At 33.4% G+C, this 16,231-nt stretch overlaps 1 protein-coding gene and 1 long non-coding RNA gene across 3 annotated transcripts in view; one reads left to right on the top strand and one right to left on the bottom strand.

Moving 5' to 3' along the window:
• The window catches only part of MIB1 (MIB E3 ubiquitin protein ligase 1), a 126,726-nt gene that overhangs the window by 39,935 nt on the left and 70,560 nt on the right, over positions 1-16,231 (bottom strand). Inside the window, exon 12 of the mRNA XM_027068624.2 lies at positions 14,947-15,098. Within this exon, the coding sequence (XP_026924425.1) occupies positions 14,947-15,098 (152 nt within the window). The remainder of the gene's footprint in view (positions 1-14,946; positions 15,099-16,231) is intronic.
• On the top strand, positions 2,230-8,380 carry LOC106970036 (uncharacterized). Of its 2 annotated transcripts, XR_008291768.1 has the most exons (3): positions 2,644-3,495; positions 4,638-4,872; positions 6,777-8,380. It is a non-coding gene; the product is annotated as an uncharacterized LOC106970036 (long non-coding RNA). The 2 variants fall into 2 exon arrangements; XR_008291767.1 differs by having other exon boundaries at positions 2,230-3,495; positions 4,638-8,380.

Raw genomic sequence — 16,231 nt, 5'->3', positions numbered from 1 at the left:
GGAGGATATATACCAAAATGCTACCCATGGGAATCACTTTAAAAAATTAATATCGCTGGTTTTTATTTTCTTTTATCTAGCTGTAAGTAGAGGAAAGAACTACAGTGAATAGACATTACTTAGATGTTTTCAATTATTTTGGGGGGGTGGGCTTTTATTTTTTCCCCACAAACTCTTATTTTATGTATGCCACAATTAAAAGCTTCATTAATTTAACTTAATTTCATTAAGCAGGAATTTGGTACTGTAGTAAAATTTAGCTCAAAATGAGAAAGAGATATGTAACAATGCAGGCTGCATAAGAGTTGTATAGCTAAGTACTCAATCATTAAACACAACCAAAATTATCTCTTAAATGACCAGTTATTTCTCCTTCTATGTTTTAAGCCAGGGAAACCCGTTTTACTTAGCTTTTTATCTCCTTTGTATGCCTAATGTAAGGAGCTCAAAGTTTTGTTGAATGGAACGGAAGAAACAATCAAATGAATAATCATTTTCTGAATATAACAGAGACAAGGATATTAGTAGCCTATTAAATTTTGGGTATACTCTCAAGTCCCCAAAAGTGGTAATTCATTAGGAATTATTTCATGATTACAAATCAGAGCAACAGCATGGCATGGTGGTAAAGAGCTCAAAGTTTGAAGCCAAACTATCTGGGTTCAAATTCTGGCACTAGCAAGCTGAATGGATGATGACTTAAGTAGGTTACTTAACTTCTATGCCTCAGTTTCCTCATGTATAAAGTGTGAGAAAAATCACAAATCCTGTCTCAAAGAAGTTGTTATGAAAATTTGAAAGGGGTTAGAAGAGTTCCCAGCACTACAGGTGTTTGCTTAAAAAAAAAAAAAAAAAAAAAGCTTTCACTGCTACAAAATGGTTAGAAAAAAATGAGGCAATTTAGAAACCTGAAAATTAACCTATCTTAAACCTATCATCTTCTCTCAAGATGTGTAAAAGTATTCCAATATCTACAAAAACTGACTCTTTAAAATTACCAAATGTCTACAGAAGCATTCTTAATGTCACTATTTTATTTTTATTTTTTTAATATGAAATTTATTGTCAAATTGGTTTCCATACAACACCCAGTGCTCATCCCAACAGGTGCCCTCCTCCATGCCCATCACCCACTTTCCCCTCCCTCCCACCCCCATCAGCCCTCCATTTATTCTCAGTTTTTAAGAGTCTTTTATGGTTTGCCTCCTTCCCTCTCTGTAACTTTTAACAGAATACCATGGGGGAGGGGAAGTGGGAAAAAAATGTCACTATTTTAAAATAGCCATCCAAAATAATTCACCTGCTAAGGTATTAAATGCTAAAGACAAAAAGAACGTCAAGAACAAAATTTCCTTGTAGGAGGACGAGCTTAAAGAACTGGTAATAGTTTTTCTTGATTCTTAACTGAATAAATACTTAACAGAATATTATTTGAATTAGGAATAAGATATAGGTTTTGTTTAGGGAAGAACAAGGCTTCTCTTGGGCATTTTTAGGTTTGTAAAATCTTAAATTATATCTCTACAAGTTCATTAGATTTGATGTATAATATTTTTTCCCTCCTTGGTTAAAAAATAAATTTCAACATTATAATTTATTGTGAATATGCCATTAAAATTTAGAGCAAAAGTACTTTTCCTTTGAAGCATACACTGTGCGGCAATATTACAGATTAGGTTAATGACTATTTTATAATCTCTGATATGTAGAAATGATCATGCCTAAATGTTATTTCAGGAAATTTTAGAGGAATGGCAACGTCAACAGGAGGGGGAAAAAAACCACTTCACATTTGAAAATGAGATAGAATTAATAAAATGCATTTTAATAGTTCTATAGGTAAATATAATTTCAATATAAAAGTACACAATAACTCAAAAACATTCCAGACCATTTCTCATCTAAGCACTACAAAAAATTAACTAAAATTGACACTGAATTAAAAGTTTTAAGTAGCATTTTTCCAAGATTTCTTTTACACACTACTCTTTTCTTCCTTAATAATCTCTCTCCACCTTTAATATGTAAGTTCTACTTACCATTTCTACATTTTCCATTCAAATATTATTCATTAAATGTAAAAATCATGTGTAGCAACAACTAGCTCTAAAGATAACCCTGCAAAATCTCTTTAGGCCTTTAGTTATGTAAAATATCATCTTCCACAATATTTTTTACCAACAAAAAATTAGGTTATGAAATATATTTTGGCAGCAGAGGGATTTTACTTGTTCCAGATCTGTCTAAAGACTGTCTTGCAACTAGCCAGAGTAATATTTTTCCTCTTTCCTTTTTTCTCTTCAGTGCTTCTAAGTATAGTGACAGCCGCATCAGGCTTTCCTAGACTCAGCGCAAGCTCAGTGAAAATCTGGGAAATGTAAGTAGAAACATGAGAGACCGCTTTATTTGGCAGTGCTTAAAAAAAAAAAAAAAAAAAAAAAAAGGGCAGAACAAATGGCAAAGCAGTGTTTGGACCGCAGGATGAACAATCAATAGGCAGAAAGCAAGATAGAGGCTTCCTCAGCTTTTGGATCGACAATCAACAGCTGAGAGACTATTTTTTGCTATGGTTGACTAAATATGGTCAGGGAAGAGAGAGGCACAAGAGAGCCTGTTTGCCTGGGAGTGCATGTTTCAAATGCTTAGCTGCCTATAAAGCTGTAACAGTTTAGCCCGTGGCCACTGAGGGAAGAATATAAGTTAACCTCTGTAGTGACCATGTGGAAATCCTGACCTTGCTTGCAGACTTGACCTCTGGATATGACAAGGTGGCTTCAATACAGATCTACCAATTAATCTTGGAAACTAAAAACCAAAAAAAAAACAAAAACAAAAACAAAAAACAAACAAACAAACAAAAAACTTCACAGCAAGAAAGATACAGAATATTTCCTGCGAAGTCAGAAGAACCCAATGTATTCTGGTGGGCAAAGGAAAATAGGGTGAATGTTTAGTTACTTGGGGGGAGTGAGGTGTGTTTTGGTTTTGGTTTTTTGTCTTTTTTAGATTATAAAATTAACTTCTTCTGCAACTTTCTCCCCTCTTCTGAAGCATTTCATCTGAAAAATAAGCGAGGTTCATTTTCTTGGCCGTTACAGCAACCTTCCTTGGTTGCTTAACTTTCTGTACAGCAGATACAAGGTACTCCTATCTGTGCAATACTGGTAATATGACATTGCAAATCAAATGGCCAACTGTGATTCAATTTTATTGCAGTTTTTTTTTTTTTTTTTTTTAAGGTAAAGGCAAGGGAGAGGAAAAAGACAGCTTATTTTTTTTGTTTGTTCGTTCATTTGTTTTTCAAATGTATCTTAAAAGGTGAGGTTCTGCATTCACTGATACAGCCCCCTTACTTCTCTCGGCTCATGAAAAGAAGTGCTGAATCAGCGAACAGAGTGAAGGAACAATCAAGATGAAATGGCTGCTGCTGATGTGACTCTTTAGGTCACCATCTCTCTTCCTCCTGCAAATGCTGCATGGCACTAAGCTTACCAGGTAACAGAGCATGATGAGGTCTGCACTTTTAAGGATGCTTATGACTTTCTGCATGCTTACCTATTATTGGCTCAATACATGTTTCTATTGTTAAATTCTATCTGGGCATTGCCTAACTTCACAGTTCAAGTAGATAGTTTATGTAGTATAAAAAGAAATGTTGTTCAAATATCTTGACAGATAATTCTTGATCTCAAAAATGTACAAATCCATTACTATCACCTACATTACTAAAGATTGAGTCTTTCTTGTTTCAGATTAAACGATGATTTTGCATCCTTAGTAAATCCTGCTTGCAAAGTAGGCTACCCTTTAAAAACTACTAACTATTTCAAGGTTTAGTGAACCAAGAGACTTGGTAGATCACAAAATAGTTTTTAATGCTCACTTTGGGTTGGTCACAAAAATAAATCAGACCGTGCATGGTAAATTCTACTGCTGCGTTGCTGAAACTGCTATGGAGCAGGGCCATTTACTGCTGTGCTCTGACGTGCTCTCCAGGAGCTGCACTCGCTCTTTATCACAGGCTGCAGAAATTCTGTTTTCCCTGCATTCCCCAAATATGAACATTTCTTATGGTGTTCTTTTAAATTAACCTTTTAATACCACAATAATTAAAAGCAACTTACCAACTATAATGTCTTTTTAAGCTAAATGATGAAGCTCAAACCCAAGTGCTCACAGGCTAAGCACTAAGAACCTTTCAGTTCTTTTAAAAGTGAGACTTTAGAAAAGTTGACTGTTCTGGTAGTTTTCCTTTATATTAAAAAAAATTGAAGAATCAAAAGAACCAAACTCATCAAAATTAGATATTTATACATCTATTCGAATGGGTATTCAACTCAAAGCACCAAAACGCAAAATTCAGGGAAGTAACTAATAAAGGAATGACAAAGAAGTTTTCAAATAATCAAGAATTCTTATCTGTGACCTTTAAAAAAAACTAACAAAAAATTCATCACCTTTAAAAATTCAGTTCATTCACACTCTAAAAAGTTCTAGTTCTCTCCCTTATTCTTTCAACTTTAGAGTCAATCAGAAGAAGTACTAATTGGTTAACTGGTTAAGTTTCAATAGTATCTAGTTTGTAATATCCAGTTTGTAAAAGAATTTGCACTGAATTCATTACTATCTACTTGTAGGATCTAGAAGCAAACTACAAAATAAGAAGAAATTCTCTCTGAAGACTATGAAGAAACATTAGGCTGATCTTCCCAATTTCTGAAGTATACTCTGTAAAAACTCCACTGATTCTATGAATCTCTGGCAAAAACAACCAGACCAGGACAAAGTTCAACAGATAACTGGTTAGTGTTTAGACATGTCTATGTCTACCAAGAACAAGGAACCATAAAAGGCACTAATGTTATGATTCAGGTAAATCTGTTATAGTTTAGTCTTTGATAGTCTCTGCAAATGATCTATTATTGCTCTGTATCAGTAAGCTCAATGTTTTACTAACAAATGGGAAAATAAAACATTTCATGTTTTTACAGCTAACAACTTAGTGAAACCTACTCAGAGTACATACTTCTTTATGTACCCATATGAACATACAATGCTATGGAATGTAAAGAAGTATGTATTTTTGGTAGGCAATAAACTGCAAGAGGGAACTAAACTGCAGCTAAAAGAAGCCTTTGCTTCTTTCTATGTGAATGACCTTCATACGGTAAATTAACCTAGTATCAAAGAGATGACCTTTGACAATACTAACACCATAAAAATGTAACTACTTTTTTTAGATGGAAACAAAATGCTGCTAAGATTTCTATTTTGTGAAGAAAAAAGAGTTTGAAGGAGATTTTAAATTATCATAAAACTCCTTTTAAATCTTTTAAGTTTAAAATATACTACCTTTTACATTTTTAAATTAAGTATGCACATGATTAAAATTTGAATACAGAAAAGAAACCAGTATTACTAGCAAAATGAATGAGGGATACATACACATGACCCAGTTTCTGTCTCCACAATTCGACCTTAACTGAAGTATATCATATCACATTAGTAGGATCAACTGATTTGTTAAGAAAAATAAGATATGACAAAAGCTTAACTCCATTACATTTCAACAACTGCTCTTCATATTTTGATTAATTTATAGTCTGCTAATATTAGAGGAATTTCTGAAGCAAGTTTTGTTATTTTAGGCTTTCTTTTTTGAAAACTACACAGTCATAATTCTAAAAGACTATCTTTTAAGTAACACATTCTACTCTCAAAAAAAAAAAAAGTGGTGGTGTTAATCACCAAGTTAATCAGGTCCTTAACCCAGTCTTCACTTTAAATGCTAAATTATTACTTAGAATAAATTAAAATATAAAATTTATGCAGGAAAAATGACATATCCTGGGCCACAGTTATAAGTTAACAGGGCAAATTGGTAATAGATTGCCAAATATTTAAAAGAAATTAATTTATTATTTATACTATCCTTGAACTTGCTTTCTCCAAAGCAAATGAAAACACTATATAGTTAAGAAATCAATTTACACAGAATAATCATCTTTTACTGGTACTATGCAACCGCAATTCAATTTTTACCAACATGATAGGCCCACTATTTATACTATGTTGGAGATATCAAAACACTTTTTTCGTATTTTACACAAAATTTATTTTATACAACTATTAATAAAAATCATAAAGCTGCTGGCAATACTTTATAAGCAGTACCTGTTTCAAGCTACTATGATAGACTTAGAAAAAAAAACCTAATATTTATATTCATGTATTCTAATCATTTCTTACTAAAAGTTATAATTTCAGACACATATGAAAAGCAAATGATGTTTAAAATTTATACATGTCACAAGTTGAACAGAAATGGCTATGAGGTTTTAACTACAGTTAACTACAGTTAACTACTGAAAATATGTATGTCAAAAATACAGGTTCCTCTATAAAACTATTCAAAGGGTATTACTATACTCATGCTTTATAATGAACGATAATATTCATTATTCTATAGGTATACAAGTTTTTAATAATTATTTTGAAACAGCCCAGTGACTAAGACTCTCATTGCTATAATATTAAGAGTACATAATCCTTAGGAAAAAAATGACAGCACCTGTTATTCACTTTAAAAAGTATGATTATATACTGATTCTAGTGCTTACAAGTTTAACTTAACATATCTAAGAGTATTTTCAATCACTCTAAAATGTCACATCCATCACTTAGATCAGCTGTTCATTTTTAACTGAGTACATAGTAAACTCTGGGCATCTGCTGACACTGGTGTAACTCAAACATTTCAACTGTCTCTCTGACAGGGATAACAGATGCTGACATTATCAAATGCCATGGCCTCTCCTTGCCCCGATATGGCCAGTATATGAAACTGCACTGCCATCCAAAAGCACACTTGAGCAACTGGATCTGCTAACCAGCTCCCATATAACCAGTAAAAATAGAAGTCAGTTTTATTGCTATCTTCAGCACTTAAGTCTACGCAATTTAACACCTGTTTCATTTCTATTAGAATAAATGGAAAGAGTCGTAGTTACATTAATTTCACCAGCAGCATGATACTTAACAACCAACAGATGCACAATATACGTAATATGACAATTGTTTAAATATTGCCTGAATTAGTGTTGACCTTCTCCCAGTTTAGTTCAAAACATTAACTGTTTCTTTACTCTGCATTTCACTGAAAGTACTTAATTCATTACTTTATAGGCCAACTATAATTTCTCAAACTTTTATTTTTGCAAGTATATTTCAGAGGATATCCCCTCCCTGATTCTGAAATGCAACACTGAAATCACATTATAGCAAAAATCTGCTCTACTGACTTTTAAAGTATTACTTACCTGATTTTAATATTCAAGTTCACTGATTATAGCTGTACACCAAAAGTCAATGTATTATTAAGCTGATAATGGAAGTAACTAGGCAATCTGTACGCAAAATGATAGAGACTTCCGCAGGGGAAACAGACTTGAAAAGGGTTACATTACTAACCTAGGATTAGTAACACTACATAAGCAAAAACAAAGAAAAAAGCTGGCATGCATGGTAGTGCCTTTCAACACAAGTCTAAGCAATACAGTGAATACACATGTGATCTATTTATAAACCAAAGGGCAGAGGTACTTTCTTAAGGCCACTCATATTCCTCCATCCCTTCCCTGTCAGCAACTTGCTATTAGTCCTCAAGTATAATACTGAAGGAGCCACAGTAGAAAGGTATGACTTTAGTGCTCTTCCCTATTAGCTTATTCACTTGGTTCAGTGCCTACAAACAGAAAATAGTACTCTGAAATACATCAAGGTCTATTTGTTCCTTTAAATGCTGTTGGTTTTAAAAACAGGTTATTGTCCACACTTAAGAATTACACAAAGGTGTACACTGATAATCCCTTAATACATCAACAAAACATGAAAGGGCAAAGACTTCTGTTCCACTCGAGTAGGAAGTAGGAAAAGTGCCTTCAAAATAGAAAAGTTTACATGTAATGACTGAACTACTACTGATAGGAGAATCTCTAACATTTGTAGAACGTCCATAACCATAATTATACAAATAAAAAACAGCTCTGCTGTTTTGTATCCCAAACTAGCAACACTGCAATGCTTTGCTAGAGCTGGTAAAATGGAACCAAATCGCCTCTTCAATGGATTTGGTCCCCTTCAACCAGCTGTAGCTATGCATTGATTACTACAGGACAGCCAACGTTTCACTGATAAATATCAATCACATGTAAATGAATTTCAGCTTATTTACATTATTTGGATTGTGGTTTCAATCAAATAATTTGTTACTGTTAATTCCCCTTGGAAGAACCATAGTGGTTAACAATGTTTATAAAATGTTTTATGAAAAATGTGTGGACAACTTAAGGATTGCAAATAAAATAATTTTACTTATTTATCCTCTCGGTGTCAAATTTCTTATCCTTCAGAAAAGAAACGGTAATGAAATGTAGCCTATGCTTCATGATAAAAGAAATGAAACTTCCTTCAAAGGAAGAAAAGAATTGGGAAGGTCACTCAAAACCTAACTGAAACTATAATGGGACACTACAGTGTGGTTCTCATGGACATGCACATATTCTAAATTAAAGAAAAATATAACATTAAATATAATAATACTCTAGAAATGTTGGGTCACTATCTTCCATAGGATTAGCATTTAATTTTACTGCTATTTACCTGAATATTGTTCAGTTAGGTGAAAAAGGAGATGATACTGCAGAATATCTTGTGCAGAGACTGAAACAGTATCTAGCTCTTCCAACCCCAAAACAGAAGTTTTTAACCCTCAGAAAAGAAAGAAAATGCCAAGTATCATGTCTTTTTACTGTGTAGATATTCCAACTCTACATACTGGTTTCCTTAGTTGTAAAATGAGGATCTCTTCTAATAATAACATCTTATGACTCTCCTCACTCTTCTTCTTTGTCCTTCACAAAAAAATACACATACAAGCCTCCCTCTCTCAGTGGAGAGAAAATGAAGAGAAAAATGACAAGTTATCCAACATCTCTTTGTTTTTCTTACTGACCACAATACAACCATAGATAATGTCATGTTCCTTAATACATGGAAACAAACATTTCAGGAGTTAATCAAGGGTTACTGATGTCCAAGTAGTAGTTTAAAACTCTACATGTTCACACAATCCTCAAGAGACTACTCCTCTATTTCAAAGTGAAGACCATCCCTTAAAAGAATGGAGGCAAAGTGTGTGTGTGTGTGTGTGTGTGTGTGTAAATATATATATAAATATAAATTTTATCACTTCATTCAAGTTATTAGGCCTTCCTGCTCATATCAATCACATTTCAATTAGTCCATTAAATATATTTATGTATTACAAGGCACACAGTGTTTGAGACTGGATGCATAGCACATATAAGAGAAAATGGACACACTATAAGTATAGTCTCATTTAATAATACTCTCAGCTACATTTTATATAGCACCCAGAATATTCAAATTTTATTAAAAAAGAAAAATATTCAACACAAAGATATGGATTGGATTATCAAATCTTTATATATTCAACACAATATCATTCATTTATCACACCTGATTTCAGAATTTAAAAAGTTAAATGAAGGCATCATAATATTCTAGAGGGAAAATTACGAGTTGTTCACATATTCAGTAAGCTTTAGTATGTGCCTTTGTTAGAATAAGCAGTAAGAAATGCCTGTGAAATTATCTTAGCACTAACCTGAAAACACAAGATTATTACATCATGTGGTCCATTTATATTTTACTGTTATTTCTCACACTCAATTTATATTAAAGAAAAATGTGTAAATAACACTATGTAAGGTAACTTCATAATACTATTAACAGTGCCTCCAAAATATCAATCTGGTATCAGTATCTCCAAAACACTTGGCTGGTTTTTGGCCAGCTCTGCAGAGAATATTGCTAATTTATTCTCATGCCTGAGAAGGAGCTCTAAAAACTTAAAGGAAGCTAAAAATGCAACACCTTCACAGAAAGTACCTAAGTAACGTGCTGATTAATACTAATTCAAAGAAATTTAGTTTTCATTTTCAACAACAGAAATGATTTCTGCTCTTCATTTCAATCTGAAATTTCGCCTGTATATAAGAAAAGATAATATGGCTAAACTCTATGGAAACTATCTCTATAATAATCAAAAATAAAAATGCAGCATTGTTTTTAGTTAAGATTCCTGAAATTAAAAAAATACTATATTAAGACACATTGGAACTGCTATTCTACACTGCTCCAAATTTTATAAACCATGATACTATAATATTCAGTGTCTCAGAGTAAAAACTTATATGGTCTCCCACAATTCTGAAAGAAAAGAAATGGCTTTATAACTCTCTCTTAATGTCTTTATTTCAGTTACTGTTACATCATGAGGAAACATCAAGATTAGCTTTGAAATCTAGAATCTACATTGATCTGAAACTTTGAAATCCAGATTTTGTATTCTCCAAAATATATGACATCTAGACATATTTTTGATAAACAGGAATATCACACTTTCTTTTTAAAAAGCACTACCAATAATTAACTCTACTATATTATTAGCTAATTGCTGAAAAATTAACTGCTTACTAAAGGCAAAGCTAAGGAATAGAATGCTACTTAAATCCCACATGTATATACACGCACATATAAATTTTGAAAACTTTTCCATATTATTAACCATAATAAATTGAAATAATTATTTGTGCTGGTATTAGGCTATATTCACAATGATGTAAATATTTTACTGTAGAACTAATATATACTAGTAAAAGAAAAACCTCAGAATTAGCTAAGAATTATACTAACTAAAGTACCATCCGTTGCAATTAAAATTGACTATACATGAAATCCAACAATTAAGCCAAGTATACGAAGAAGTATAACTATAATATAAAACAAAGATCACAAAGAAAAAAATGTTATAATTCAAAGTAAGAGATTCATCAAGATATATAAATTATAAAACACAAGAAAGGGGGAAATGTTGACACATGCTAATCACATCTAATATTTTATTCAAAAATGCTAATTTCATCAGGTTCTGGAAATAATAATTTACTATAATCTGGTTTCCTCAAATAAATGTAAAGGCCAAAGACTTTTAAGATTTCTTTTTTAATGTGTGTTTTGAGACAGAAAGAGGGAGACACAGAATCTGAAGCAGGCTCCAGGCTCTGAGCTGTCAGCATAGAGCCTGATGCGGGGCCCAAACTCACAAATCGTGAGATCATGGCCTAAGCCAAAGTCAGATGCTTAACTGACTGAAACACCCAGGCACCTCAAGGCCAAAGACTTTAGATAAAAATTCTAAGTACACCAGAAATGGCTCATCTGTCTTCTGATATCACTGACCAGTGCAAGGAAGAAAAGCAAATTTTAAGAATAAAAAATTTGATATGAAAAGCCTCAAAACAACCTCAGTTGTTTTTGCAATTTCAATTCCAATTTGCAATTTCAACTGATATATAAGTTGTGTCATCTTCTGATACTCTTCAGTGTCCAATTAAAATCTCACTCTCTGGGGGGCACGTGGGTGGCTCCGTCAGTTAAATGTCTGACTCTTAATTTCAGCTTAGGTCACAATTTCACAGTCCTGAGATGGAGCCCCATGTGGGGTTCTGTGTTAGGCATGGAGCCTGCTTAAGATTCTCTCTCTCCATCTCCCACTCCCTGCGACCCCTCCTTAGAAAAAAAGGAATCATACTCTTTATCTGGCAATCTAGAGTCACAACTGCATGAAATATCTTGAAGAAATAAGAATTTAAAAAGTCACGTAGTTTTAACTAAAGCATCACTTTACTGCAGAATAACAATGGCTTTTTTCCCTTTTATTAAATGTCACCTGACACCAATCATTTGGTTGGAAGAGTCACTGTACAAATTTTCAGCGGAACTCTCAAAATTTATACAAGAACTGAAGAAATGTTAAGTAGGATACTCTCTCTTTCTTGTATAGGCTTATTAGCACTATTAAATATACTACCCTACCCCCAGTAGAGTGAAATAATTCAAAATACTTAAAAGTCCCTCATTTCCTAAACACTTCAATTTTCAGTTTATCTTAAACTTTATGATTTAACCTATTGGGATGAGCACTGGGTGTTGTATGGAAACCAATTTGACAATAAGTTATATATATAAAAAAACTTTATGATTTAATATAACCTAAATATCCTCAATAAAATCTCTTTTCAACCATTTTAATCTGAAATAATTGTTCTGTTTGACCTCTAACAGTTTCTCTACAGAATCTGTAACTAATCATATTAACATCTTGTGATATCTAGCGCTGTCATGATTGTCAAATTAAGACTAACATTTATTAACCCCCTATCATAGTCAAAGCACTGTGGGAGATACACAGATGAACAGGCGTGCTCACAATTTTAACAGAAACACAGAAATGCCACACTAATAGACATAAAGTGAAATAAAATAAGAACAAAGAACAAGTTAGTGTAGGGCAAATACAAAATAATTTCAATGATGTGATCTAGGAGCTCTGAAGGAAAAGATGCTTAAGATCAAGACAAAGGATAAGGGCACTCTCACTAAGGGAAACGCTTAAATAAATGAGGAAAGTAGACAAAATATTTTAGAAAAAGGGCATAGCATAATGTAGCTGAAGGGCAAGGTGGTAAGGGGGATTTAGTGGGAGATGAAGTTAGAAAGACAGGCTTAGGACACATCACAAATGAGTGTGAAGGCAAAGTTCAAGGTGTATAAATTTTATTCTATGTACAATAGGAAACAAATGAAGACTTGGGAACAGTGAAGGGGAGCCATTATGTCTTTAGAATGGTAAGTTGGCAATTAGATAAAAGTTCAATCAGAGATAAGACTGAAATCAGAGAAAACAATTAGAAAGATATTGTAATAGTTTAAGTAAAAGTGGTGAGTACTTAATTAGATCAGCAAAAATGGGAATAGGAAGAATGGAATAGATTGGAAAGCTGGGTACAATAAATGGAATTTTGAGAACTGAAGTTGAGAATTATTGACAGTGTAGTCAATGACAACCCTAAGCAAAGAGGCAGGAAGGGGGGTGATGTATTAATACATTCTTAGTCAAATCATTCTCTGTCCATGTGTTTCAGTCTTGCCTCATATACAGACCATAAAACAGAAAAAGTAACATAAGGTGGGTAAGACCTATGATTCTTAAGTCAGATTCTTGCTCAACTTCTAGCTACTCCACTAGTCACTATATCTTGAATAAGTAATTTCATCTCTTTATATGCTTCATATTCTTTATCTACAAAGAGAAGATATTAACACCTGCCTCAAAAAGCTGTTGAAAGGATTAAAGGAGATAATGCATGTAAACCACTTAGAGGAGGCCTTGCCTATGGTAAGTACTATCATCATCATCTTCTATTTAAAAGGCAGGAAACATACCATTTTGTCTCCTTCACAATGCCAAAGTACAAAGTGTTCAAATATTCGTAATTTGAAAAATCAAAACATAATATAAAATATGGTCATTTGCTTCATCCTACATTATATACCCCTCGTTAAGAGTACCAACAGGCAATAGCAATAAAATCCTCTTGTTCTCTGTGCTCACCCTCTAGTGGTGATTCTAAGAAACCAAAAAATAACAAAAACTAGAAGGAAACACAATATAAAAATACCATATGGAACCAAAGGATAAGAATTGATGGGGATGTAATATAGTTAGTAATACTGTATTGTGTATTTCAAAGTTGCTAAGTGAGTAAATCTTAAAAGTTCTTATCACAGGAAAAAACATTTGTAACCACATGTGGTGAAGGATCTTAACCAGACTTATCGTGATAATCATTTCATAATATATACAGATTTCAAACTATTATGTTGTACAACTGAAACTAAAAATGTTATATGTCCATTATATCTCAATTTTAAAAAAGAATTTAGGATAAAGTGTCAAAATAAACTTGAAAGTGAACAGCTCCCTCAGTCAAGAAATGCAGGCTTAATTCAACTATAAACAGAGGACCTCTAATACCAAATTTTCTAAAATGCTTTTCGTGGTTAAGATGTTCCCCAAAATTTATTCATAGAAAGCTCTAGATTAAGCAAAACTAAGCTTTTTCCTATTCTCTGAGACAGTGCAGATCCTTCATGAGTTCTGTGACTTCCCAGAAGTTTTTTTTCAAACTATAACCAGCAAATACTTTTTTTTGGCAGACTGCCCATCACTATTGTTACAACAGCTGGAAATATCCTCACCAGAAGCATATATATTTATGTTATTAATATGGAGTTAGGTACTTAACAGTTATCTAGCCACATGTTAAAAATAATCATGCAAATGGATAAAAGGAGATGAGAGGACACATTGAGAACGATCTTAAAGAGACATAACTCTCAAGATGGAATGCATTTTAATTAAATCTTTAGATATAAGTATTCTTGATACTTTATATCCATACTTAATATATATTTCAGTAATCATTTCATAATATTTGTATTAATTTCTGTTTGTTTGTTTTTAGAAGGGGGGATGCAAGTGAGCAAGGGGCAGAGAGAAAGAGAGAGAGAGAGAGAGAGAGAATCCCCCAAGGGGTGGAAGGGAGGAGGGGGGGAGGAAGAGGGAAGAAGGGAGGGGAAGAGAAGGAGAGCGAGAGAGAGAGAGAGAGAGAGAGAGAGAGAGAGAGAGAGAGAGAAGCAGGGCTCACCCAGGCCTCCTGTTTTTACCTGAAGCAGGGCTCGAGCTCACCCGATATGGGACTCAAACTCACCAACTGTGAGATCATGATCTGAGCCAAAGTGAGATGCTTAATGCTTGAGCCACCCAGGCAGTCCTTGCATTAGTTTAACAACCAAAATATAATATAAAATTAATAGTGAAGACATAATTTCTACAGACCTTAAAATGATTTATAAAATACTAAAATAAGTCATTATTTCCTCATCAGTATCAGAAAAAGAGAACTAGCACTAGGAAAATATTTTTAAACTGCTAGAGTAAAAAGTGAGATCTTTTACCTGGGATTTCCTCTTAGTGCTGCATGGTGCAGAGCATTAAATCCATTATTGTTTGTAATTGTAACATCTGCTCCAGCTTCTAGAAGAACTGCCAGGATGTCATCACGTTTCTTACTTATTGCATCATGAAGAGGGGTATCACCTTCAGAATCCTTTTTTTAATTTAAAGAGACTTTCATCAGTTCTTGAACCAAACATCATATGTAATACTAATATATATACTGAACTAGTAAACAGAAGCCATATCCAAAAACCATCAACAAAACATCCTATGCTAAATTTTAAGATGCAGGCAAGAGATATGAGCCTCATTATATTAAATAAATTCATACTCAATCTAAACACAATGAACACGTAGCCTACCAAAGAAAAGGAAAAATAATCACGTTCAAGTATGATTCAGCTAATTATAAAAAGTAATGAGGTGAAAAAGCTGCCCTCAAAATTCATTAGTTTAAAATAGCCGGCTATACCCATTCCTACCAGTAACTGTTATGCCTGAAATTTCAAAACAAACTTACACCAGTCTTGGGGCCCTACAGAAATGAATTAAAAATCAGTAGTTCTCGATCTTGGCTGCACATTTAGAATCTATAGGGGAGCTCTTAAAAAGATACCAGGCTGTTCTCCAGACCAACTAAACCAGAATTTCTGGGAGTGAGACCCAAGCATTAGTAGTTTTTCAGAGCTCCCCAGCTGTATATATTGTGTAGTCATGGGTGAAAATCATTAATCTAAATGTTTGCAAGGGGCAGAAAAGCAGTTAGTTAATCAAAATAGAAACAAATGTAAAAGAAAATTTAGCAGTCTCAGTCTTCCTCTTTTTTTCAAGCTGACTACTTTTTTCATTAATCAACTTACTTAGCAGTAAGTTATTATTCATTTTCAGTTATCTGCATAAATGGGTAATTTAGACCGCATTCATCTCATAGTTCCATAAATGTTAAGTCATACCTATGGCATGTACCACGGTTGCTACATCCAGCCTGCCACCTGTTTTTGTCAATAGTTTTATTGGAACACGGCCACACACAGTCATTTATGTATTATCAATGGCTGCTTTCACGCTATAATTGGAGCACTGCATAGTCATTATAGCAACTATATGAAAGCCTAAATTATCATCTGGCCCTTTATAGAAAAAGTTGGCCAATCCCAGACATATACTCATGTACCCTCATAACAGATTCCTAACCCAAGTTCAATCCAACCATCTACTTTCTGTCCTCCGATGCAGTGGCACTAAAAATTCATACTCTTCAACTTCAGCTAGGCTCTTCACATG

This window comes from Acinonyx jubatus, chromosome D3, assembly GCF_027475565.1.
Source record: "Acinonyx jubatus isolate Ajub_Pintada_27869175 chromosome D3, VMU_Ajub_asm_v1.0, whole genome shotgun sequence".
Classification (NCBI taxonomy): domain Eukaryota; kingdom Metazoa; phylum Chordata; class Mammalia; order Carnivora; family Felidae; genus Acinonyx; species Acinonyx jubatus.
Note: the sequence above shows the minus strand (reverse complement) of the source record. Positions and strands in the feature narration are given on the sequence as shown.